The 25,123-nt window shown below is 48.9% G+C and overlaps 1 protein-coding gene and 1 long non-coding RNA gene across 3 annotated transcripts in view; both read left to right on the top strand.

Annotated features, from left to right (window-relative positions):
- LOC131501628 (BOS complex subunit NOMO1) overlaps nt 1-19,244 on the top strand; it is a 56,704-nt gene extending 37,460 nt beyond the window's left edge. Inside the window, exons 23-31 of one of the 2 annotated variants that reach the window (XM_058711923.1) lie at nt 316-429; nt 1,308-1,435; nt 2,395-2,536; nt 6,396-6,479; nt 7,622-7,732; nt 9,387-9,488; nt 11,191-11,310; nt 15,596-15,688; nt 18,612-19,244. In XM_058711923.1, coding sequence (XP_058567906.1) covers nt 316-429; nt 1,308-1,435; nt 2,395-2,536; nt 6,396-6,479; nt 7,622-7,732; nt 9,387-9,488; nt 11,191-11,310; nt 15,596-15,688; nt 18,612-18,743 — 1,026 coding nt within the window. In that variant the 3' untranslated portion in view covers nt 18,744-19,244. The remainder of the gene's footprint in view (nt 1-315; nt 430-1,307; nt 1,436-2,394; nt 2,537-6,395; nt 6,480-7,621; nt 7,733-9,386; nt 9,489-11,190; nt 11,311-15,595; nt 15,689-18,611) is intronic. The other variant, XM_058711924.1, reaches the window with a different exon arrangement.
- Nucleotides 19,245-20,894: 1,650 nt separating this feature from the next.
- LOC131501126 (uncharacterized) lies at nt 20,895-24,062 on the top strand. Its single transcript, XR_009256655.1, has 2 exons — nt 20,895-23,564; nt 23,683-24,062. It is a non-coding gene; the product is annotated as an uncharacterized LOC131501126 (long non-coding RNA).
- Nucleotides 24,063-25,123: the final 1,061 nt, after the last annotated feature.

Genomic DNA, 25,123 nt, shown 5'->3' with positions numbered 1-25,123 from the left:
CCGGGATCCGTATTTGAGAGAAGCAGCAGGTGCAGAGCTTGGGCCACCTGCCCACCCTCCCTGCTGTAAACTTGCCAGTCGGTCAGCGCTAGCTGTAATGTTTGCACGTTTATGTGGGCGTAGAAGCCGTTTTGGAAGGCGACATACCAAACTATTAACATTAGTTACCCCTGGGGACGAAGAGTAGACCTTCTGTCTACCGATGGATAACAATAAGAGAAAAACAACCCAGAAGAATTGCCTCTTGGCTTTTGAAATGTTACCTCCAGTGGCTAACGGAGTTGCCCTTGCTCTGCTGTTCTTTCTTGCCCCCAGATAAAGGCGGAAGATGACCAGCCCCTCCCCGGGGTCCTCTTGTCCCTCAGTGGTGGTGTTTTTCGATCCAACCTCTTGACTCAGGACAATGGCATTCTGACGTTCTCAAACCTGGTAAAGTGTCCCGTAATGTGCCACCTGCCCGTGTTCCCACAAGGGAGTAGGGACATGGCTTGCGTGACTTAGGTATCGCTTGACAACCTGAGAACAGAAGAGTAGTGTTGAGTGCTGCATGTTTCTTAGGGGACCAAATATAATTAGGGTATTGCTCTTACTAGAACTTAATGCTGCCGATTCTTGTTCCCTTCCGCACACACTTGTTTTCTGGCCACCGGCTTGTCACTAAGACAGCGTAATTAATTACCGTGGCCTCAGCGGCTCCTCTCCTAGGCATCCCTTTGTTTGACCACAGCATCGCGTTGTTTACAATGCCGAGTCTTATTTGGCGGCTCGCTTGTGTTTGTTCTGCAAACCGTGTTCCCCATGAGGGGAGGATGGCACCGTTTCATTCCGGATGTAACCTGAGGCCCTGAGTGGTGGGGACTCAGCAAGTACACGTTAGCTGGCCATTCCGTGAGGCCTGGGTGTAAAGGGACTGCTCCAGGGACGTCACATGCAGGCAGCGAGGCGTATCTGAAAGGTCATGTGCTGTGCACTGATGCACACCCAGCCACGAGTCTTCCCTCCGCTGCTTATATACTGTGTCATCTCAGGGGAGTTACTTGACCTCTCTGAGCCTCAGTTTCTTCATTCATAAAATTCAAATTGATTTCTGCCTCGCTGAATTAAAGGCATGTGATGCCGGCTGCTATTAGAGTTGTAATTGCTTCATGTAACCATTTCCTCGAGAGGCAGAGTCACCATTTTTGTCTGCATAGGAAGCCCTGGGGCTCTGGTGGCCGAATTCCGGTCCCTGCTGGCTTTAGTCGCCCCGTGTGAAGCCATATGTAGATGGGGCAGCCTAGGTTCAGTCCATGGGTGTCTCTCCACAGAGCCCTGGCCAGTATTACTTCAAACCCATGATGAAGGAGTTCCGGTTTGAGCCGTCCTCACAAATGATCGAGGTGCAGGAGGGGCAGAACTTAAAGATCTCCGTCACCGGGTACCGAACGGCCTACAGGTATGCAGCCTGCCTGTCCCTGTCCCCCAGGCCCGGGTTCTGGAGCCCCACTCATACCTCCGTGACCCGGAGCCTTCACCCAGCCTGCATTCGGGTTTCACGTGGGAGGCAGAGGCGATAAGAGACCAGGCCCAGAGAGTTTTGGCGGCTGCCTGTTTTCTTCAGATCCCTCCAAATCAGCGATTCTGTCACGAAGTTCCTATTCTGAAATTGGCCTGAGAGTGCCCATTTAGTTGCTTAAAAATTTTATTTGTATAAGAGCTTGAAATTCAAATTAAATTTTTAAAACAAGGAAATGAACTCACTGGAGTAAGGCTGCAGAATGTTGGTGAGAGTGTAAAACGTTCGGTTCCCCTTCCTTGTTTCAGCTCATCAGGTTTTGCGGTGTGTCAGAGCACTTCCAGAGATGGTTTACACAGATACTCGTACACGCGTACGACACGCCATACGTTAGCTCTGTTAGCTGTATGTAGCCGGAAAGGTATTCATACACACACCGTACGTATTCGTAAACAGTCGCAAGAGCGCTTGAGATGAAGATTAGCTGGTCAGAAGTTTAGGAAAATGGGCCATTTTCAAATGAGTGTAGAGAATGAGAAACTGTTTTCATTGCATTTCATGGAATGCTTCATTATTTGAAACAAAGCTTAATGAAAGCAAGGTAAAGTGGAATAAAATAAGGCTTGGCCTCCATTAATTGTAATTTCCTGGAGCGTCCGTTAAAACGTACGAGGACAGAAACTGATGGCAGCGTTCAGGCAGGCTCGGGCCTTCAGCCAGGAAGGCCGGATTGGAAGTGACAAGGCCAGAACCAAATCCCCTTGGCTCATCGAGGTACACTTCCCCACCGGACTGCTTTGCACTGTGAATTGTCAGTAAAGGCAGGACACTTTACCTTAAATCCTTTGTGTGCTTCAGAAAACCCCGGGCATATCATGCTCTGTCTCTCGCCATTCTAGTTGCTATGGTACAGTTTCTTCTTTAAACGGAGAACCAGAACAGGGTGTGGCCGTGGAAGCCGTGGGACAGAACGACTGCAGTATTTACGGAGAAGACACCGTGACGGATGAGGAGGGCAAGTTCAGACTTCGTGGATTGCTGGTGAGACTGGACATCTTTTATTAGTGGGTGTCTGCACACTGTGTTGTTGACAGCTGCCTTGTGGTGCCTGCCCCCAGGACGGCTAGTAACAGGCTGGGCATTTGCTCATTGCTAGGAACAGGCTGGGCAGGGGGGTTGGGGCTGCGGGGTTAGGGCTCTGGAAGCGTCTTTCCGTATCTTAACTGGCACAGCTTACCTTTCACGGAGCTGACACATTGGGTTGGGGTTTTGTGGCAAATTAAAGTTGGGAAACGGTGGGTTGGTGCAGCTTTTGCCTGCATCGGGTGGTCACGGCTTAAGCAGGGGCTCTCACGCCAAATGCCTGTGGGGCCGGAAGAGACCTGTGAATGGCTGAAGGGTGCTGGGTGCACACGCGGGGCTGGTGAACTCGAGAGGGGGCAGCTGCCACTGAACCCCAGCTCCCTGTAGCCATGTGGGAAGACAGACTCGGGGCTGCCAGATCCTTTGCATTGTTAAAAGGGAAGTCACAAGTTAGATTTCCGTGTGAAAGCTCCTGATTTCTAGGTGTTAACAACTAATTAAAAAAAAAACAAAAAACACAAACCCCGAACTTCTTTGTGTGTCCATACAACTCATTTGTCCTTCTCACTCCTCAATTGCAGCATTCAGTTTAGGGTTTATGGTGCTTTGTCCTCAGTTTTTATGTGTGCATTCATTCATTTGCTCATTTGGCAGACCTTACCTGTGTGCCGTGTGGTCACTGGCAGGGTTGGACAGCACTTGCCGGACTGGGCCACTTGGATCCGGGGTGGGGCCCCGGGCCCTCAGATGCACGGACTGGGTATTCATAGTTCACGTAGAGACAGGCACACATAGCTCCACAGAAGGGTAATGTTTGTCCAAATCACATGAGCTCGCATGTAAAGCAGCTTGCCAGTTGATTTAGAGACGTTGGGGCAGGACACCTAGGTGGCTCAGTTGGTTAAGCGTCTGATTTCGGCTCACGTCGTGATCTCCCGGTTCGTGAGTTTGAGCCCCATGTCGAGCTCTGTGCTGATGGCTCAGAGCCTAGAGCCTGCTTTGGATTCTGTGTCTCCCTCTCTCTCTCCTCCCCCACTCATGCTCTGTCTCAAAAATAAATAAATGTTGAAAATAAATCATTTGATATGTTGGGGCAAAGCTATTCTTTCCCCAAAACAAAAATACTCCCATCCATTGTCCAGGACTCCCCAGTGTCAGATGTTGGGGTACCTGGGAGGCAGGTTGCAAGGTTTCCTGGTGAGCTGGAGGTGTTCAAGCCGAAGGAGGAGGACGGACTCGGGGGTGTCTTCCCTGGTTGTGCTGAGGACTGGAATACGTATGTTCTGATGGTCCAGCTGGATGCACACCGACTGGGGGGGCTCCCCACGCCCACTCTGCCCACTGCTCCTTCTCTCCCGCATGTTCTCACCAGCAGCATCAAGGTGACAGTTACCTTGCCATCCTTAGGAGTCCACACAGGCCTTCCTGAGATGCTCCTTCCTAGCTGTCCTCCGCTGTGTGGGAAGGCCCTGCCCCCGAGGAACATGCTGCCACAGGGACCTGCTCTCTGCTGTCCTCCAGGCCCACTTCCCACAGAGAATACACAGGCCAGCAGGGGTGTTCCATAGCTTCATGCTGCCGCAGCCAGAGCCCAGGGAGAGGAGACATGTCGTGGGAGCCAGGTCCTTGGTCTCATGCGTTCAGTGCAAGCCCAGCCTTTGTAGTTTTGTCCTTTTTTAAAGGCTGTGCAGACGCCCTTCTGCTCCCATCTGCCTGGGTTTGAGGCCTGCCTCTGTCATTTCTTAGCTGTTTACGTTCAGGCAAGGCTTTTTCCTTTCTGTATCTGTTTTGTCATCTTTGTGAGGATGAGTGTGACATAGAACAGGTTTAAGTATAAGTAAGTTGATACGTGTAGCACATGCAGTGGTCCTGGCACGGAGACTCAGCAAGTAGTTAATAAGCAACAACAAACAAGACTTTCCTCGAGGCGGTCCTGACCGTCACCGCCAGCTGGCGTTTCGGTGTGCAGCTTTGTGAGGCACCAGTGTGAGATGGGGTCTGCGTGGGGGCCTGTGCAGGTTGGGCCTAGGGGAGCCTCCCTTCCCCTGGGCGGACTCTGTGTTCTCGGCTTACCTTACTCTCACGGTTGCAGGAACGCAAATTCTCCCCCCCCTTCTGGGTTCCCCCAGTGTCCTGCTGGCCCAGACGTGCTCTCAACTCGCCATCTCCACACGTTTTATTTAATTAAATCGAATATAGTTTCTTTCTCCAGCACAATAGATTTCTGTTGTAATTGATGCTCTGAGACACCCTCCCCCTCCTAATAGGTGTGAATTTATTAGCGCTCTCAGTGGGTTTTAGAGTCACTCTGGTAGCAGCCCTCACCTTCCACCTGCCAGGCCACAGGTGCTGGAGGGACAGCCTTAGACGTTGCTCAGCGAGGGTTTGGGATTGAGTGTGCCGTCTCCCACAGGACACCGGGCTGGAGAGCCCTTGCTGAAGATTTCCTAGGGATTTTGACCCTAGTCAGGGTCCGGTCTTTCATTTCACCTTTCCTGGCACATTGTCAGGACATCTGGGGCGAGACACCCCTGCCAGAGGCTGAAGGTGAATCCCCGAGTTGGTCGGGCCCGGGTCCTGAGGGAGGAGGGAGCTGGGTGGGACGGAGCCGCTGCCCCGATGAGCTCCCGGTGGCCCAGGTGTGTGACTGTGCCTTTGTCTTCCCAAGTGATTACTCGCGTCCCTTGCCCTCTGGGGCACACGTGGCCATTTGGAACTGAACCCCTTGCTGCCAGTCCTCACCGAGCTGTAAAGTCAGTGAATGTGTCAACGATTATGGCCATCACAGAGGTGTTCTCACTTTTTAAAAAACAATAGCTTTTCGTCTTTGTAAAGGTGCCATGTGGTCATTATAAAATAGTTCAGGCAGCATATCCAAACAGGCAATCTTGAAAGGGCAAAAAAACACACCCTACAGCTATCAAAGCACACATTATTTTAGGAGACCAGAACCATATTATCCACGCTGGTTTAAAATAAACAGTTGTATCTTAGGGTTGTCCCCCATTAGCTGCACATAGACACCTCTGACCTCGGCCTGATGCTTTAGATCCTAGCGTGTCATTAGGTCACTTGTGCTATTGATCAGAAATCGGTTGCTGTAAAAGTTTTCTTAGAGTAATGATTTATTTGGTAAATATGTACACCTATAAATTTGAGCATTAGGATAAAAGTTTTAGGAAGAACAAATTTTTTTTTAATTTATTACTTATTTTGAGAGAGAGAGAGCGAGCTCATTTGAGCAGGGGAGGGGCACAGAGAGAGGGAGAGAGAATCCCAAGCAGACTCTGCATATCAGCACAGAGCCTGTCACGGGCTCGAAGCCACGAATCATGAGATCACGACCTCAGCTGAAATCAAGAGTCAGATGCTTAACTGACTGAGGCACTCAGGTGCCCCAGAACAAGTTTTTTTTTTAAAGAAAAATTTCAAATCTCACTTCCCAGAAATCGTGTGCATTGTAAGCATTTGGGAGTTGTCGTTGCAGATACCACACCCTGCGTGTATGTGGGGGGTGGACAGCCCTATAAGCACAGTTTTGTCAAAATAAGCATATTTTGCTTACGATTTTGGAATAGGAAGCCAAATCTAATTTTCCTTGGGGACTGAAGGAATTGCAGACCTTGAGATAAATGTTCCTTCATCAGGGTGCTTTTAAAAGGGACTCTTAAGCAGGTTAACAGGCCGCAGACTGGAACCGGCGACGGGTGGAAATGGCGTCGCGGTCGCGTTGAGGGCCTGTGGTCAGAGCAGGCGCAGGTCAGGTTCCAGGCAACGAGCCCCTTTCGAGAGGCGTGACCCCTGCGTTTGCTTGCAGCCGGGATGTGTGTACCACGTGCAGCTCAAGGCAGAAGGCAACGAGCACATCGAGCGGGCCCTCCCCCACCACCGGGAGATCGCGGTAAGGCACCACGCTCCGCGGCAGAAACCCTGCAGTGCTTCTCTGGCTGCCTGCCTTTCATCTCTTGCCGGGGGGAGCTCTGGGCCCTAATTAAGGGTCCTCTTTGAATAGTGTCATCTTCACAAGCAGCATCTCCTGCGGGCTTTTAATGAGCAGCATGGCTGTCGTGAATCCAGAGAAATTTGAGCTGTTGTCTCTTCAGTCTCCCTGCAAGCTCTGATCATTATCCTCCAAGTTGAGGAGCTCAGTGTCTAAGTGGCATTTCAGATCAAGGGAGGATAATAAAGACAACATGGGCTTAATTGGTGGTGGGGCCGTTGGACCTCCTTATATCCAGATGACCTTGCTTTTTCCATTTGGTGGGTGGAGTCTCTTGATATTCCTGATCACGACTTCGCTAATTGATCCCTAAAGAGGCAGCCCTCCCTGCAGCTCGTGGGAAGCAGCCTGAGAATCATTTGAAGTGAAGCGTTTTCCCTGAGGAATAACTCTCGCTTGCTAGACTGGAGGGCTTGGGTGTGATGGGGGGCTGCCTCTTGGTGGCTTGATTAGGGGGCGTTAGGCACGAAGATTATGAGGAGTCAGGAGAGTGGTGGGCCATGTAGGACCATTTGGCTGGGAAGTGGATTTTCTTTATGGATGTCTTTATGGCATCAGGCTGTGATGGCTGCATCTTTAAATTGCGTGTTTCTCTGCCATGGTGGCTAACTAAGGCCAGGATCACGGGTGGTCATGGGGACCATGGCCCGGCAGATACGAAAAAGTCACAAACAGGAGGGCACCCACCCACCCATGGGACAGCCATTGCTCAGCCCCTGATGATTGCTGCCAGGCAAGAACATCTTTCTCTATTTCCAAGAGAGGCCAGAAAACCTGGCTCTTTTTGTGTATGAAATTTCTCTCTTAAAACGTTGGAGAAGATAATTGAAACTTAGGGGGAAAAAATGCTGTGCTCATCAAACAAGTTGTGTCTGTGGGCCAGCCGTAGCCTACCTCCTCACTGTCAGTTTGTGCCCTTGGACTTGGTGAACTTGGCCCCCTTACTGAAGAAGTGAAATTTGCTCTGAAATAGCTCCTGGGACGTCACCCAGCAAGTTCGCCTCCCAGCTTCCTCACTGCCAACGCTCCCGGTCTCTTTCCAGGTCGGCAATAACGACATCGATGATGTAAACATCATAGTTTTCCGGCAGATTAATCAATTCGACCTAAGTGGAAACGTGATCACTTCCTCTGAGTATCTCCCTACATTATGGGTAAGGCCAGCTTCTTACTGTTGTGGTCTTTTTGGCTCTGAGAAGCGTAGGAGGGGTCGTACTCTCAGATAACTTTGTTTAGCTATTCATGGAAATATAGCTTTGGAAGCTTTGTGGTACACACCTAATGAATGCTTAGTACGACCTGGAGTTGAAAGCGGAGACATGATTTTAGGGCACAGTGCCTTGTAACTTGTAGAATTCTGTCCAGCGTGAAGGTGTGGGCAGGGGACTAGGAGTCGGACAGTCTGAGCTGTGTCCTGCTTGCCCTGCCGCCACGGGCAGTCACTTCATGCCCCTGGACCGCTGGTTTCTTCTCTGTGCAACCCTCTTAAGGTGTCTTCAGGTTCTAACAAAATCTCCATGTCTACAGTTAATGAAATGTTTATATAAGGCCCTACGATCCCTTGAAAAATGTCAGTGAATTGCCACAAGGGTGTATTTTTCAGAGGCGCTTGTAATTTTATGTACAGTGATGTGTTTGACTTGGGAGAGAATGTACGCTTAGGTTTTAACTCCCCTCTCAACTCACCCTTCCTTCCAGGGTGGCAAGCATGTTGCTCGTGGGGGCCAGGCAGGGCAACACCAGGGTGAAGAGGGCTGGGCAGGGTGCACCCACCGCTCCTCGGCTCTGTGGGATGGTTGTGGTGTCGGAGCTCTGGCCCAGGGTTGGCATCACTTCCCAGTGTTCCAGAGAAGATGGAACTTAGAGTTATTTGAAATCACTTGGTTTGTAAAAACAGGCAATGAATTGAGTTTTGCTTAGAACACTGTGTAGGGCAAAAGGACACATATGTGGTCTTGGAAGTGACCCGTAGGCCTCCAGTCTGTGGCTTACTTTAGGAAAACTCCTCGTGACTTGTGTGTTCTATAGAAAAGTGTCGCCGTGGGCCCTGGAGAGGGGCGGCCATGGCGTTCTTCTGTGGCGGGTGCAGGCTCGAGCCCCACAGCCTTCTGCATCAGGCGGGACCGTACCTCCTCACGTCCCGTTGCTTGTGGTAGAGAGAATGAGAACAGGCCAGAGAGAAAGGAAGGCTAGAAACAAATGACTGAACTGCTTCTGGAAGCAGCCCGGAAAACCAAATGCAAAATGGGAATGTGTCGTGCACTTAAGGAATACTTGTGGCGTTGAGGGTATAGCCGATGGAGAGGCAGTGCCACGTGGGCCAGACCCTCAGTGACATGGGCTGAATCCCAGGCACCACCATGAATAAGTTGTGCGCCTTTAGGTGATGCAGGCTCTGGGCCTCCCTAGAGGTAATAATGATGCCTGTTCAGAGCCAGGATTGGTGACAATGTGTGTAAAGTGCCTGTCACTTGCCCAGCATATTATAGCTATATCAGAGGCTATTCCTCTTAATATGGCCCTCATACTAACTGTTACCATTTTGTACATTAACGTAAAGTCACTGGAATCAATTTTAAAATCTTCCATTTCTATGCAGGTCAGGGAACTGGAGGCTCAGGTGATTGCGGAACACATTATGTATTCCTGTTGGGGGTGTCTGGTTTCTCTTTCAAATATCTGTGTTTCCAAAGATCCTTGTCCCCTGCAACAGATGAGCTGTCCTGAGGATGAAACGCAGTGTTGGAAATGAAATGTTGATTGTGTTTTAATTTCGAAAGCACGTCCTGCTTTGTTTCTCCTCTCCAGGTAAAGCTTTACAAAAGTGAAAATCTCGACAGCCCAATGCACACGGTCTCCCTGGGCCAGTCTCTCTTCTTCCACTTCCCTCCCCTGCTCCGGGACGGCCAGGTAACTGATGCCCGTGGCTCCCAAACAGTCCTTGCGTCTCCCTCCAAATCTCCCTTCGCGGAGACAGTGGATGTGCTCTCTGAATCAGAGGGGGGGTGGGCTCTGTAGCATTCACTTCTGCTTAATTTGCTGTTTTCCTGTTTACAAAAATAATACACATTCATGGCAGGAGTTGTTTTGGGGGGAAAACAAAATCAGATACAGTCCCATCATCTAGAAATAATCCTGGCCAGTGTACTGACAGGTATCCTTTGGTCTTTTTTCAGTGTGTGTGTGTGTGTGTGTGTGTGTGTGTGTGTGTGTAAATACACACACGTGTATTTAGTTTAATACATACACACGTGTATTTAGTTTAATAAGGCTAGGACTGTTTGGTACATTGTTTTATAATCCGTGCTTTTCAGTGAAGAATACATCAGAAATCTTTTCCCCATCATTACATTTTTTATAACATAAAAAATGTTATGGTTTCTCATGGTTGCATAGCCGTCCATAATGTGGGAAATAATGATAGTTTATTTAACTCAGGCCTTAACGGTGGACGTTGTTTACTGATTCTAGACTGTTTATTATCAGTTGTGTTCAGACAGAGCAGGCTGTTGTAGTTGAGGTGCTGGGAGCAAACTTGGCACAGAATTCGGTTCTTTTCTGGTGGGCTCGGCGTGCACCTGTCAGTAGTGAGCCTACATACGACGTTTCCTCTCCTGGCTTCTTACCACCTGCCGCGGGGATGATAAACTGTGGCCTTTTTTGTCATGAAACAGCTGTAAGATAATGAAATAAGTTGCGATGGAAGCTTGGAGTTGCTCCCCGTTTCTTGAGATGCCCTTTGAAATAGCCACTGTATGCTGTTTTTTTATTTGTTTTTAAAGATTGAGCTTTTTTTAAAGTTTCGTTTATTTATTTTGAGAGACAGAGTGGGGGAGGGGCAGAGACGGAGGGAGAGAGACAATCCCAATCAGGCTCCGCACTGTCAGCGCAGAGCCGACACAGGGCTTGAATTCACAAACCGTGAGATCATGACCTGAGCGGAAGCCAAGAGTCGGACACTCAGCCGGCTGAGCCACCAGGCTCCCCAGCAGTCACTGTAAGCATCACGTCAGTGTGGAAGCGTAATGGGCTTTGGGGTCTGATTCCCCCTGGGCTCACGGCCTGCTGTGAGATGGGAGCAGTAAACCTGACCTTGTCCGTGGTTGAGAGCACAGCCGGTATTTGCCCAAGGCAGTACTCATGGTGCCTAGCACGTTGGGGTCTGCACCCAACGGTGGAGTGGGCTCTGACCGTCGCCCGCACCGTTCCCGAGATGCTGTGTTCTTAGAACTTGCCAGCCAGTGAGCCGCTTAATTATCATGCCTTAAAAGTCTACCTCACTTTGGATTGAAAGCAGTCTTTCCCAGTTCGATCATGTCTGTCCCTCATCCAGATTGGCTCGTAATAACTTTCTGTGTTTCATAAAGTCAGATTCTCAAAGGAGCACAATTATGTCGTGGTTGAATATGCTTATAAAATGTTGCCGCCGGCTCTGAAAGCTTTATCAGAAGACACAGTCTCCGAGATGCCGGGACACACGGCTGTCAACGAGGGAAGAGCCCACTGAGGTTCCTCCTCTGAAGTTAGCAACCTTGGTTTGGATGTGTAAACTTGGGGATTTCTTTCAAAACATAAAGTCCTTTGTAAAAAGTAACTTCTTACTTGTGCACAGAATTACGTTGTGCTGCTGGACTCCACGCTCCCCAGATCCCAGTATGACTACGTCTTGCCTCAGGTGTCTTTCACTGCAGTGGGCTACCATAAGCACATCACCTTGGTCTTCAATCCCACGGTAAGGAAAGGGCGGTGGGTGGTTGAAAACAACCTCTAGGGGTGGTGAGGGAGGACAGCCGCTTGAGGGACCCTCACCTTGATGCCCGATTGCATTCTGGATTTCGCACTCTGAATTTCCCTAGATGCTTTTCTGCTTTTTCGAGTGCTGATGCCTTCGGTTCCCTTAGAGGAGGAGGTTGTCAGCGAGGGCAGGGGATTTGTTTAGGTCAGTGGCTCGGGTGTGATTTTTAGGAACAAGACTCTTCACTGTGTCGCGATTGGGGGTGTTGTGGTCCTCCAGCCGGAGCCACGTGACACCTGCCCTACCCAAACTTCTAGAACCGGCTGCCAGTTTACAGGAAGTTGAGAGGACACAGGAACATGTAAAGGATGCTGCAAGGATGTAGTCAACAAAATGTAGGTTATGGGAAAGTGCAGGACAATAAGCTGGAAACTGATTGATTTGACAGATTGCAAGTGAGGAAGAAAAAAAAACCCACAGGTGGGTGGGATACTTGTAGGTTAAAAGCAACTTGCTCATTTTGTGAGCCATTTGCAATGTGTAGAGCCCAATGGATCCTGTGTCGAACAGACTGAAAAACAAAACAGAACAACACACACACGTATTTTTAACATTCGTGAGATAATTCTTTAGACCAGTGCTTCCCAAAGCTGGCATGCGGTAGAATCACCTGGGGATTAAATGCCCACAGCAGCAACAAAAATGGGCTCCAGGGCCCAGCCTCAGACCTACTGAGTGTGAACTTGGTTTAGGTAGTAAGAGTGGAGCCCAGGGATCTACAGTAAAACAAAAATCTGGCCCCGTAGCTACTGCGTTGACCGTTGTCGTAGGCCTCATCAGCGTGAAGGGTTTTTCTTTCTAAAGATAACTGTGTGCACAGCAATGGATTTAGTGACTTCTTGTTCCTTTTTAATGGCTATGTAATACTCCTCTGTGTGGCTGTACTGTGGTGTGTTCAGTTAGCCCCTGCTTGATGAATGTTTGGGTTATTCCTAGTTTTCTGCCATTACAAATGACCCTTTAGTGATTGGCCTTGTGCGTGCATGTTTTTGGATGTTTGTCAGTCTGTCTTTGAAATAGACTTCAAGAAGGAGAGTTGCTGGATCACAGGGTCGATGCTCCTGGAATTTTGCTGGATGGTGCCACTTCCTGTCCGTAGGGCTGTACTATTTGCATTCCCACCAGCTACGTATGCGAGCACCCCTGTTCCCCCGCAGAGTATGTTGTCAAATTAAAGATTTTTTGCGTATAATGGATGAGAAGTGGTATCTCCATGTCTCTGTCCTCTGCATTTCTCATCCTTCCATGTGGTTTAGAACCCAGGTATGTCCCTTTCTGGGAACTGTTGACTTCCGGACCTATCTGTCTGGATTGTTGGTGTTTTTTATGTTTCAGAAGCCCTTTGTGTAAGAGGGATGTTAAACCTTCGTAATATACGTTGTCCATATTTTTTCCTAATTTATCATCTCTTTTTTCATTTTGAATATGCAAACATTTATTTTATATGTTAAAATGTTCCATTCTTTTTCTCCTTGCTCCTGAATTTGAGTTCTAGTCTGGAAAAGCTCCCCCACTCCCAGTTTTAAAGGAATTTATTTTTCCTTCAGTACCTGTATGGTTACATTTTATACATTGCCATCTCTAGCCATTTAGGGTTTTTCCTGGTGTAGGATAGAAAGAATAGTTCCACATTTATCTTTCCTACATGCAAGCAAGTGACCATTTTGTGCTTTTCAAACAGCATCCTAGAGGTGAGGTAGGTAGGGATTCTTTTCCGTTATCTAGAGATGAGACCCAAGAGGATTCTGAGTGGTCTAAGTCCCCAGCTTGTGCTCAGCAGATGTGGGACTTGAACACAGCTCTTCTGCTGTTTCTGAGCATCTCTGATGAGGGGCTCGTGCTCAGTGACTTGGCAAATACAAATTTTATGTGAAGTGGAGAGTTTTTCTGATGACTCCAGGAGGAAGCACTTACCTCATTCCCCACGTTTGGGACCAACTGGAAGGGCCACTGACATGAGCACGTAGGGAACCTTCTGTCTCTGTAGCGGCACGTTGCCACCCCAGTGAGAGGCAGAGAGCCTCTGTGAAGGGCACTGATGGCAGCCGTCTGGGACATCCCCCCCGCCCCAGAGACTCATCTGGATCCAGGGAGATGCTTTGGCAGCTGGTGGCGGGAACATGATGCTGGGTGGCAGCCGGGCAGCCACCGCGCCTCACGGCTGTGGCCAAGAATGTGCCTGTCACTTCTGAGAACACACCCCTGCCAGAGGTTACCTGGGAGACCAGGGCCCCAGTGACCAGGGAAGGGAGTGCCTGCTCCTGAAGGGTACTCACTGCTAGTCCTCACATCACACCTTTCCGGGAAGGTGCCATCCCTTGCATTTTACAGATGCTCAGAGAGAGTAAGTAACTTACCTGCAGTTGATCAGCAGAGCCGGGACTCAGAGGAGGTGGCGGGTCTCACATCACGTGGCTTCTAGTGCATTACAGCCTTCTGGACGGGCGGCTCAATGTTGTACATTCACGAGGGCCTGGGTATGTGCTCCGCTCCATTCTTTTGTTCAACATGCAAACCGAGAGCCACATCATTGATTTTTTTACTGAGTGTTTCGTGCACTGCTGGCACTTGAGGTAGCTGATTTCGCTGAATTTCACATTCCCCTGCAGCAGGTGCTTTTGGTATCAGCGCCACTTAATAGCGAATGGCCCGAGGCTTCACGTGATTGCCCAAGGTCATGTGGCCGGACCTGAGCCTTGAGCTCAAGGCTCGTTGCCTTCATCACTCTGCAGTTTCGCCGTTAAATATTTACTTCCACGGAGAGCAAATTGGGGTCTAAGACATATTGGATAATCCAGGAGTGGGCCATTGGAGGTAGAAATGTGTTCCCGCCCTGATTCTTTCATTTTTTTTTTTTTATATGAAATTTATTGTCAAGTTGGTTTCCATAGAACATCCGGTGCTCATCCCAATGATTCTTTCATTTTTGAACGACCGTCCCATTCTGCCTCAACCATCTTGGGGCAAAATGACCCCACAGTCGTTCTCCAGCCTGGATGCTCCTCAGATGTTTCGGTCTCAGGACCCTATTACCCTGTTAAAAGTTGTTGAGAATCCAAAAGAGACTTAGTTTACATGGGTGTAATGTATTTTTATTTATCATATTCTGTTATCTCTCAGAGTGATGACATCATCACATGTAACTTCCAGAACAGTCCACTGTTCACTTGTGAAAGAATGAAGGTGAAAAAGGCATATAATATCTTAGTGTTGTTATGAAAATAGTTTTGACCTTGGAAATCTGAAAGGAAGTTCCCTAGACATTACTTTGAGAACCAGTGCTCTGGCTCCTTAACTTGTTCTGTCATTATCTGAAAGTTTCCATTATTTGTTTCTTTTGCGCGGATAGAGTGAGCTAAGGTACAGGTTCGTTGGCTAGTATAGAGACCCAAAATTTCAGGGGCTTTTAGTCAGATGGAAGTTTCGGTCTTATGTCAGCATCCAGGATGGAGCAGTACAGGAATGGTACGGCAGCCCCAAGGTATCGGGGGCCCAGCCTCCGCTCTCTCGGGGCTCTGCCGTCCCCTAGCACATCACCTTTTTGACGGATGGCACTCCTGGCTGGCAGGAGGGGAGGGCACAGCACCGCTTTTTTAGCGAACAGCCTGGATGTGTTACCAAACACTTCTATCCATGTGGTCTTGGCCAGAATTTAATTCCATGGCTATCTTAGCTGCAGGGGAGGCCGGGAAGTGTGTATACTCTGATTGGCCGGATGAAAGTTGGAAGAAAGGGCAAATGGCCGCTAGGAGACAAGTGGCAGCCTGCCTCCTCCCATCACTAGAGATACTCTCTGCGACCAGTGCATCTGTCACTGTGCGTCTGAGCCTAGCATGGCGGGTTCTCCGTACCCCCTTGTAGGGAAGAGCCCCTGTGTGTAGCCGGGACTCAGTGCCAAGGGGGCCCTTTACTTCTCAGCCACAGGGATGGCTTGCTCCCCACAGCTCGGTTTCCTCAGTCTCTTGGAGGCTCAGAGGGTGAGACCTACCTTGTGATTGGCGTCTGTCTGGCCCAGAGTGTCAAAGAGTAAGCAGGGGAGTTTGGGGAGCAGGGGATTCACCTGAAAGTATACCCAAGTCGCTGCACTTCCTGGCCGTGGAGAGCAAGAGTTGGGTCACGTGGATGCCCGGGGTCCCGGCTGGGCGGGCCAAGGCTGTGGGATGGTGGGCGGCCGGGAAGCGGAGAGCCTGTAAAGCAGTAATGGTGGTCTTGGTGTCCACAGAGGAAACTGCCTGAGCAAGACATCGCACAGGGGTCCTACATCGCCCTGCCTCTGACCCTGCTTGTCCTGTTGGCCGGCTACAACCACGATAAGGTAGGAAATGCAGAGGCCCTGCGAGAAAGTGCAGGGTTCCATCCAGTGTTACACACCTTCCCGCACACGGCGGGGTGTCCAGTGTTCCAGAAGATATGACACTGCAGGGTTGGAAGCGAGTGCAAAGGCCTCAAATCCAGTCCCCAGTCCTCTTTTCTTTCCTTTGCTTTTTTTTTTAACTTTTTAATTTATTATTGTTTTTTAATGTTTATGTTTTTACTTAAACTCTAGTTAGTTAACGTGTAGTGTAATATTAGTTTCAGGTGTGGAATTTAACGATTCATCACTTACATACAACACCCAGTGCTCATCACAAGTGCCCTCCTTAATTCCCGTCATCCATTTAACCCATTACCCCATCACCTCTAACAGTCTCTTATGGTTTTTCCTCCCTCTCTCTCTTTTTTCTTTCCCATATGCTCATATGTTTTGTTTCTTAAGTTCCACATATGTGTGAAATCATACGATACTTGTCTTTGTCTGACTGACTTCTATCGCTTAGGACAGTATACTCTAGTTCCATCCATGTTGTTGCGAATGACAAGATCGCATTCTTCGTGATGGCCGGGTAATATTCCACAGTGTGTGTGTGTGTGTGTGTGTGTGTGTGTGTATCACATTTTCTTTATCCATGCATCAGTTGATGGACATTTGGGCTCTTTCCATAATTTGGCTATTGTTGATAGTGCTGCTATAAATATTGGGGTACATGTTTGAATCAGTATTGAATCAATATTTTTGTGTCCTTTGGATAAATACCTAGTAGTGCAGTTGCTGGGTCGTACAGTAGTTCTATTTTTAATGTTTTGAGGAACCTCCATACTGTTTTCCAGAGTGGCTGCACCCACTTGTGTTCGCACCAACAATGCAAAAGGATTCCTCTTTCTCCGCGTCCTCGCCAACATCTATTGTTTCCTGAGTTGTTAATGTTAGCCATTCTGACAGGTGTGAGGTGGTATCTCAACATGGTTTTGATTTGTATTTTCCTGATGATGAGGGATGTTGAGGATCTTTTCGTGTGTCTGTAGCCATCTGGATGTCTTCCTTGTGAAAAAACGTCTATTCGTGTCTTCTGTCCATTTCCTAACTGGATCATTTATTTTTTGGGTATTGAGCTTGATAAGTTCTTTCTAGATTTTGGACATTAACCGTTTATCAGATAATGTCATTTGCAAATATATTTTCCATTCTAAAGGTTGCTCTTTAGTTTTATTGTTTCCTTTACTGTTCAGAAGGTTTTTATCTTGATGAAACCCTAAGTAGTTCATTTTTGCTTTTTGTTTCCCTTGACTCAGGAGACATGTCTAGTTGGTACAGCTGATGTCAAAGAGGTTACTCCTGTGTTCATCTCTAGCATTTTGATGATTTCCTGTCTCATATTTACATCTTTCATCCATTTTGAACTTATTTTTGTATATGGTGTAAGAAAGTGGTTCAGGTTCAGGTGCCTGGGCGGCTCAGTCGGTTGAGCATCTGGCTTCGGCTCAGGTCATGATCTCACAGTTCGTGAGTTCAGGCCTTGCATTCAAGTCTGTGCTGACAGCTCAGAGCCTGGAGCCTGCTTCGGATTCTGTGTCTCCCTCTCTCGGCCTCTCCCTACTTGCACTCTGTCTCGTTCTCTCTCTCAAAAATAAACAAACATTAAAAAAAACTTTAGAAAATGGTCCAGTTTTCCCAATACCACTTGCTGAAGAGACTGTCTTTTTCCCATTGGATATTCTTTCCTGCTTCGTCGGAGATTAGTTGGCCACACGGTTGTAGGTCCGTGTCTGGGTTTTCTATTCTATTCCATCGATCTCTGTGGCTGTGTTTGTGCCAGTGCCATACTGTCATGATCACTACAGCTTTATAATAATAACTTGAAGTCTGGGATTGTGATGCCTCCAGCTTTGCTTTTCTTTTTCAAGATTGCTTTGGCTAATCAGGGTCTCTTGTGGTCCCATACAAATTTTAGGATTGTTTCTTCTAGCTCTGTGAAAAATCCTGGTGGTATTTTGATAGGGATTGCATTAAATGTGTAGATTGCTTTGGGTAGTATGGACATTTTAACAATGTTTGTTCTTCCAGTCCAGGAGCATGGAGTGTTTTCCCATTTCTTTATGTCTTCTTCAATTTCTTTCATAAGCTTTCTATAGTGTTCAGCGTACAGATCTTTTACCTCTTTGATTAGGTTTATTCCTAGGTATCTTACGGTTTTGGGTGCAATTTCAAATGGGATCAATTCCTTGATTTCTCTTTCTGCCACTTCATTATTGGTGTAGAGAGACGTGACAGATTTCTCTATGTTGATTTTGTGTCCTGTGACTTTGCTGAATTCGTGTTATCAGTGCTAGCAGTTTTTTGGTGGCATCTTTTGGGCTTTCCACGTAAAGGATTGTTTAGTCTGCGAATAGTCAAAGTTTGACTTCTTGCCGATTTGGATGCTTTTTATTTCTTTTTGTCTGATGGCTGAAGCTAGGACTTCCAGTACTGTGTGAAATAGCAATGGTGAGAGCGAACATCGCTGTCGTGTTTCTGGCCTTAGAGGGAAAAGCTCTCAGGTTTTCCCCATTGAGGAGGATATTAGTTGTGGGTCGTTCATATCTGGCCTTGATGATATAGGGGTATGTTCCCTGTGTTCCTACTTTGTTGAGGGCTTTTATCAAGAATAGATACTGTACTTTGTCAAAGCTCAGGCCTCCTTTGAAGGCCATAAACCTCTTGTAACATCTCCCCTAATGCTTTGTCCCCGTGTGTCTGCCAACCCTCTCCAGTGCCAAGGCCTCTCTCTGCCTCGTCTTGAACCAAGAGTCACCCATTAGCCCACAGTGGGTGGTGAGCTGCCCGAAGAAGGAGGTGTGTTGACACGTGAGGCTCCCTTGTCCGTCTGGGCAAGAGTATTCTCCTGGCATCCCTCTCTCTCACTCTCTCTCTCTCGTTCTAGCTCATTCCCTTGCTGTTGCAGTTGACAAGTCGACTACAGGGTGTGCGAGCTCTTGGCCAGACAGCCTCTGACAATAGTGGCCCAGAAGATGCAAAGAGACAAGCCAAGAAACAGAAGACAAGGCGGACGTGAGGAGGAGGAGGGGCAGGTGAATCTCATGCGGGACAGGCCGCGGCCTAAGGGCTGCCACCACCCGCCGTTGGCATCAAGCATGCATTCGACCAAGTTCAGCACGTGCTGTCGGCCCCATGCTCCCGCTGGTGCAGCTGCCCAGGCCTGCCCTCCCTCGCCCAGCCCTTGGTGCAATGCAATGAATGGACCCTCCTGTCACTCTGCTGAGCACACTTTATTTTCTGAGTTGAAGATAATTTATTATTAGTGTTTTTGTCGAAGAAGTATTTAAGCTGTGCTGGTGGTGTGAGAATGTGATTCTTCATCTTCAGCGCTCGTTTGTGAGAATTGCAGTAAACGTGGGTTTTTGGTCCGCCAGCGAGGAACCTGCCAGAATTCGCCTTGTCCCTTGACTTCCCCTGCACCTGAGATCCCTGCTGGAAACCGCACAGCCTGTATCTACTACTAGGAGGTTGGGTAGGAGGTAAAGATCAATAAAATTGCCCATTCGTTTGTGTTGTAGCTCATCTCAGATGTGTCTCTTCGGTGACTTGGGCATAAAGCTGGGGTCATAAACAGAGATGCCTCGAGGGGCACGTTGGCCCTGAGTGAGGAGCCGGGGCAAGAGAGTCCTCAGCCAGGGTGAGGTTTGGCCTCAGCGCTAGGACAACAGGGGACGGAGGAGGGGCGGCAAGATCAAGAGTGCCCACCCCCTCTGAAGGAGCCAGAGTTTCTTGGCTCCTGTTTTCCTATGCTCTGCAGGAGTGCACCTTCATGGATGTAGAGAAGCCAGATGGACAAGTTACGGGTGAAACCGAAGTTTTAAAAGTGAGTGACAGATCCCATTTATTAAGAAACCACACAGGGGCGCCTGGGCGGCTCAGTCGGTCGAGGGTCCCACTGTTAGTTTCTGCTCAGGTCACGATCTCATGGTTCTCGGATTGAGCCCCATGTCGGGCTCTGCGCTGACAGCGTGGAGCCTGCTTGGGATTCCCTCTCTCTGTGTGTCTCTGTCTGTGTCTCTGTCTCTGCCCTGCCCTTGCTCATGCAGGCGCTGGCTCGCTCTCACATAAATAAAACTTAAAAAAAAAAAAATTAGTGTTTAAAGAAAATAAAGAAGCCACACCAACCAATCAGAATGCCTATGTGGGATGGGTGAGGCTTGAAGGCTGCTCATTTGCGTCCGGGGTCTGCAGCAATCCCCAGCATTTTACAGCATTCGTCCAATTCTTCTCGGAAGTGGTCAATGTGATGAAGTTCCACTGAGGGAGGGACACATCCATCCGGCCAGCATTTACTGAGAACCGCACTTGACAGGCACTGGGGACATGAAGATGGGCGGTGGGGGGCAACACTGAGGACGGGCCACATCTGCTTCGTTCCTCGCATCCCCAGTGCCTGCCATGTTGCGAGTATTCTGTGAGGAGTGAGCCAGTGCGCGTGCGCACGCATGGATAGGTGAGTGCCCGGTGCCTGCCTTCACGGAATGCTCCTGTCGCTGAGTGCAAGACCAGCTGGTGAGTGGTCAAGGGCAGTGTGGCGAGCCCAGGGCCTCCCGGTTTAGGAAGCGCAAGTGGCCGTGGGGGCACAGATCCCCCCCCCCCCCGAAGGTTTGAGGGGGGCTTCCCGGAGGTGATAAGTGTGCTTGAAGATCTAGAATGGAGAGAGGAGAAAGAGGGCAGAAGGTCTTGTTGGGTGTGATTTGCCAATGCAGGAGGTCAGCCCGAGGGTCCCCCCTGGTCCTGGTGGCCCCCCCAAGAGTCGCTGTGTTGCTAGCAGGCGGCTCTTCGCTGTTTGCCGTTTCATGGGCTGGCTTTTTTTTTTTTTTTTTTTTTTTTTTTTTTAACCATGAAAGGAAGTAAACTCTTGGAGATCTGGGACAGATGAGATACATAACCCAACTCTTGGAGTGTATGCTAACTCTTATTCCAAGTGGACACCCAGAAACGTCCCTTTTAAATGTTAATGGGGCTTTTTATTGACATGGTGTAAAGGTTAAGAGCTTGTGAAAGATCCTCCTAGATGTCAATACATTCCTTCCAGTTCTAGCCGCTGCCATTAAGTGTCAATCTTCCCCTGCCTCTGGCCACGGGTCACCTGGGGTGCCCAGGGCACTTCTGAAGGGCTCTGCCTCTGTGGGCCGGTGGGGGGGCGAGGCGGGGGTGGGGGGGGAGAAGCGCGTGCATTTCTCAGTCCATTTGAAAGTGGGGCTTATTCCGTTGTCTCTAATTTTCTCATTTTCTGGCAATCTCAGGACAGAATGCCTCTGATTCCCCCTGGGAGGTGGACGGGTTAATGATGTTTGAGGATTTTGAATGGGGCCAAAGTTACATGAGAAGTTTTCTTTTTTTTTTTTCCTTAATGCTGAGAAAAATTTTAAATGTCTAAAATAGTGGGCTCTTACCTCCATTGTTTGCACATTTTTGCTTATTTAAGTGGCCATGAAATTTTCACTGAGGATACCCCAAAGACCTGTGATTCTAAGGTACTGGCTTCACTTTTCACTTGAGTCTTCTGGCTTGTCTTGTTTTGAATTTTATCAACCGACCAGCAAGGATTGGTGGACAGGGGGGGATGGGAAGGGCTGCAGGTGCACCCAGAGAAGGAGGGACTGGTAGCCACAAGAGAAGGGCAGAGGGAAGAGACAGCCTGGAGCTTAACTCGTCACGGTCTCCCCGGAGGAGAATGATTGCCGTCCTGCAGTGAGAGCACCAGCAGGAAAGACCAGCCCTCCTTTGGTGGTCACCGTGTGCCAGGCACCGTGCTGTGCCCTTGCGTTCACGATGCCCTGGATCCGTATGGCCTCGTGAAACACACGTTTCAGTCCCATTTGACAGAGGATGACACCGAGACTTAAGGATCTCGCAGCTGCTAACAGGCAGAGCTGGGATTTGAACCCAAGTCCAAGAGTTCTTGCCCCCGCTACACAAAAGGAGACCGTGCAGTTATATGCCAGGTTGACCAGGGGGCTAGTTCAGGGGATTAGAGAATGAATGCTGTGGGCAGGACATGCAGATGTAGCTGTGATAAAGTTAGTAAAGGTCCAGCCACATGCAATACTGTGCAATGGAGGGTTGGGTCATGAAGGGACGTGGAGGACAGAGAACATTTTCATTGTTTCCTGAGTGTTGTTTCTGGGACCAGAGAACTCTGTGCCTAGACACTTAAATCCAATTCCTTTTTTTTTTAATTAAACAAACTTTTTAAATGTTTATTTTGAGAGAAGGAGAGAGAATGAACGGAGGGAGAGCAGAGAGAGAGAGGGTCCCAAGCAGGCTCCACGCTGTCCATGAACAGCCCAATGCGGGGCTTGAACTCACAAACTGAGATTGTGACCTGAGCTGAAATCAAGAGTTAGATGCTTAACCAACTGAACTACCCAGGCACCCAACTCCCAATTCCTTAATAGGCAGGATTTCCTTTTCCTTAAAATTTGGAACATCCTGAAGGGGAGAGTTGGTCAGGATTAGGGGGGACAAAGTGGTTACATTCTTTTCAGCCTGAGTGTTCATTAGGAGTTAAGAACATCTTAATCACCTGCATTTCCAGCCTCTGGCCTGTGGTTGGCGCTTGGGATAGGTACCAGCCTCAAGAGGGGCCCTAGTGATCCACGTTGTCCTATGTGGTCCCGTCACCCTGAATTGGGGCTGGCGTGGCGTGGCCAATGGAGTAGGGGAGGAGTGAGGGGTGATGTGTGACTTCTCAGGCTAGGCCAGGAAAGGTATTGTGCCTCCTTCTTTGGCTCAGGGTGCAGCTAGCTTGCCTGCCCTGCTTGAGGGTGCTCCCACAGCCCTGTGGCGAGGAGCTGAGCTTTGTGGCCAGTAGCCCATCCAGTCTCACAGCCACGTGCGCGAGGCACCTTGGACGTGACCCTCCAGCCCTAGACAAGCCTTTGGATGATGCAGCCCCAGCCGACATCTGACTGCTGCCCCTTCAGAGGCCCCAGATTGAATACTGCCCAGCCGAGCTCTTCCCAAATCCTGCCCCACAGAGTCTGTGAAGACCGTACATAATCATGTATTTGGCCTCTACGTTTTGGGGTAATGTGTTGTGCAGTGCGTGTGTACTGGTCCACGCTTTTTTGGTGTCACGTAATAGAAACCCAGCTCCAACTAGCTTAAGCAAAACGGTCCATTTCACTCATCATGTAATTTAGAGATCCAGGCTTCACGTACAGCTGGATCCAGGGTCTGTCTTAGTCTCCTGACTCTGCTTCCTGTTACGTGTTGACCTTGTTGTTTCCTCCACCAAGGCGCTATGGGCAGCTCTCCATGACTGGCTCTGAGAGACCACTTTATACAAACCAACAGACGTTTAAAGCAGGCCCAGGTGTGCTTGCTCAGTCACTGCTCTCCCGGAGTGGAGTGTGGGAAACCAGTCTTTGACTTCTGTCAGTCTGTTGTGCTCCTATGGAAGACAGTCACCTGGCAGTGTTAGGCCTTAACATCCCGATTTGTAGGCCTGATGGAAAGAGAACTTCATCTTGAGGCAACACGTGTCAGTCCTGGGAAAGGGGCAAAGTGCAGAATGGCTGGGGCCCCACCAGACCCGAGCCACACCTACATCACGCCATTGGTAGCTGCCATGATGAGGGATTCTCAGTTTCCTAAAGAAGCAGGTGGTGGCGAGCTGTCAGTTCCACTTTCTTTAAAACTTGATGACAAGGCCTGCTTGAAGTCACCTGCCATTTTGGGCTTTATCTTTTCATTAGCAATGTGACCAAGACCTTATGGACCTTATGACATGTCTAGAGAAGGAAGAAACTAATCTGTCTGTGAGCCTACTATTTGCTAGGGCCAGGAGTCGCCTTTCCAGCCCTGGAACTTGGTGGAACAGGGAAAGGTAGGATGTGCCCTTTCCTCCCCACCCTTCTCAGTGGGAGAAGGTGTTTATGCTTCATGATACAATGGTGGGATCATGGTTGTATCATGAATATATGTTTATAATGTTTATTTTTCAGAGAGAGAGACAACACGAGCTGGGGAGGGGCAGAGAGAGAGGGAGACACAGAATCCGAAGAGGCTCCAGGCTCTGAACTGTCAGCACAGAACCCGATGCAGGGCTCGAACTCATGAACTGTGAGGTCATGACCTGAGCCGAAGTCAGATGCTCAACCGACTGAGCCACCCAGGTGCCCCTAAAAATGCTTCTTTGTACACCTGCAAGAATGCCTTACCTCAGTGATGACTGATACTCAGTTACAGCAGCAAAGAACTGTTCACATAAGAAGATGAGGTCTAAGATTTGTATTGGTTGAGGGACAGGGGTCAGCAAACCATGGCCCTTGGGCCAAATCTGGTCTGTCATCTGTGTTTGGAAATAAAGTGTAATGGGAACACAGCCATCTCTGTTCATTTACAGATTACTCATGGCTTTTTTTTGTTTTTTTTGCCCCACAGTGGCAGAGGTAAGTAGCTGTGGCAAAGACTTTTTGGCCTACAAAGCCTACAAACTTTATATATGGCTCTTTCTAGGAAAGGTTTGCTGACCTCTAGTCTAGTGGGTGCTTTGTAAAGTCTGATCTTCAGGGGGAGTCATTAATTTGTTCAGCATGTATGAACTGAGCATCTAGCCTGTGCCTGGCACCACTCTGTGTCCGGGGGATATAGTGGTGAGAAAGAGCAACCAGGCCTCAACTCTCCTGGCGGGTAGTGCTGACAGAGGGGAGGGACAACGTACAAGTAAATGAGAATTTCTTGGATAACGGTGTTATTAAAAAGAGTAGAATAGGTGGTATGGTGACTGTCAGGAGGTGACTGTCAGGGAGGGCCACTCTGTTGAGGTGACATTTAAGCTGAGTCCTGAAGAAGAGAAGGGGCCAGTTATGGCAGACAGAGGGGAGGGACAACGTACAAGTAAATGAGAATTTCTTGGATAACGGTGTTATTAAAAAGAGTAGAATAGGTGGTATGGTGACTGTCAGGAAGGTGACTGTCAGGGAGGGCCACTCTGTTGAGGTGACATTTAAGCTGAGTCCTGAAGAAGAGAAGGGGCCAGTTATGCCAAGATCTGCACGAAGAGCTGCCCAGGTGGAAGGGTCAGAAACTGCCAAGGCTCTGAGGAGGAAATGAGCTTCATGAGTTCGAGGAACAGCAACGAGGCCATGCTCTGGGAGAGTTTAACCTTCAGAGACTGGCAGGAGGAAGGACCTGACCAAGAAACCAAGAGGCGTGGCCAGTGAGGTGGGAGAAATCCACCCACTCACTGATGAATTAATGAATGCTCATTAGTAATAATACTGGTCATGACCAATGCAAATGACTCATGTAGAGACCGTGTCACCAATTCATACTTGTCTTCTGCTTAGGATGAACCATATGAGACTACCATTTTCATGGGCCAGAATGGTTGAAGAGCCAACCCACCATACACGTATACTGAAGTTAAACAAGTAGATGGAT

This window comes from Neofelis nebulosa, chromosome 18 (assembly GCF_028018385.1).
Source record: "Neofelis nebulosa isolate mNeoNeb1 chromosome 18, mNeoNeb1.pri, whole genome shotgun sequence".
In the NCBI taxonomy this organism is placed as follows: Eukaryota; Metazoa; Chordata; class Mammalia; order Carnivora; family Felidae; genus Neofelis; species Neofelis nebulosa.
The sequence above is the reverse complement of the archived record's forward strand: the minus strand, read 5'-3'. Positions and strand labels throughout refer to the sequence as shown.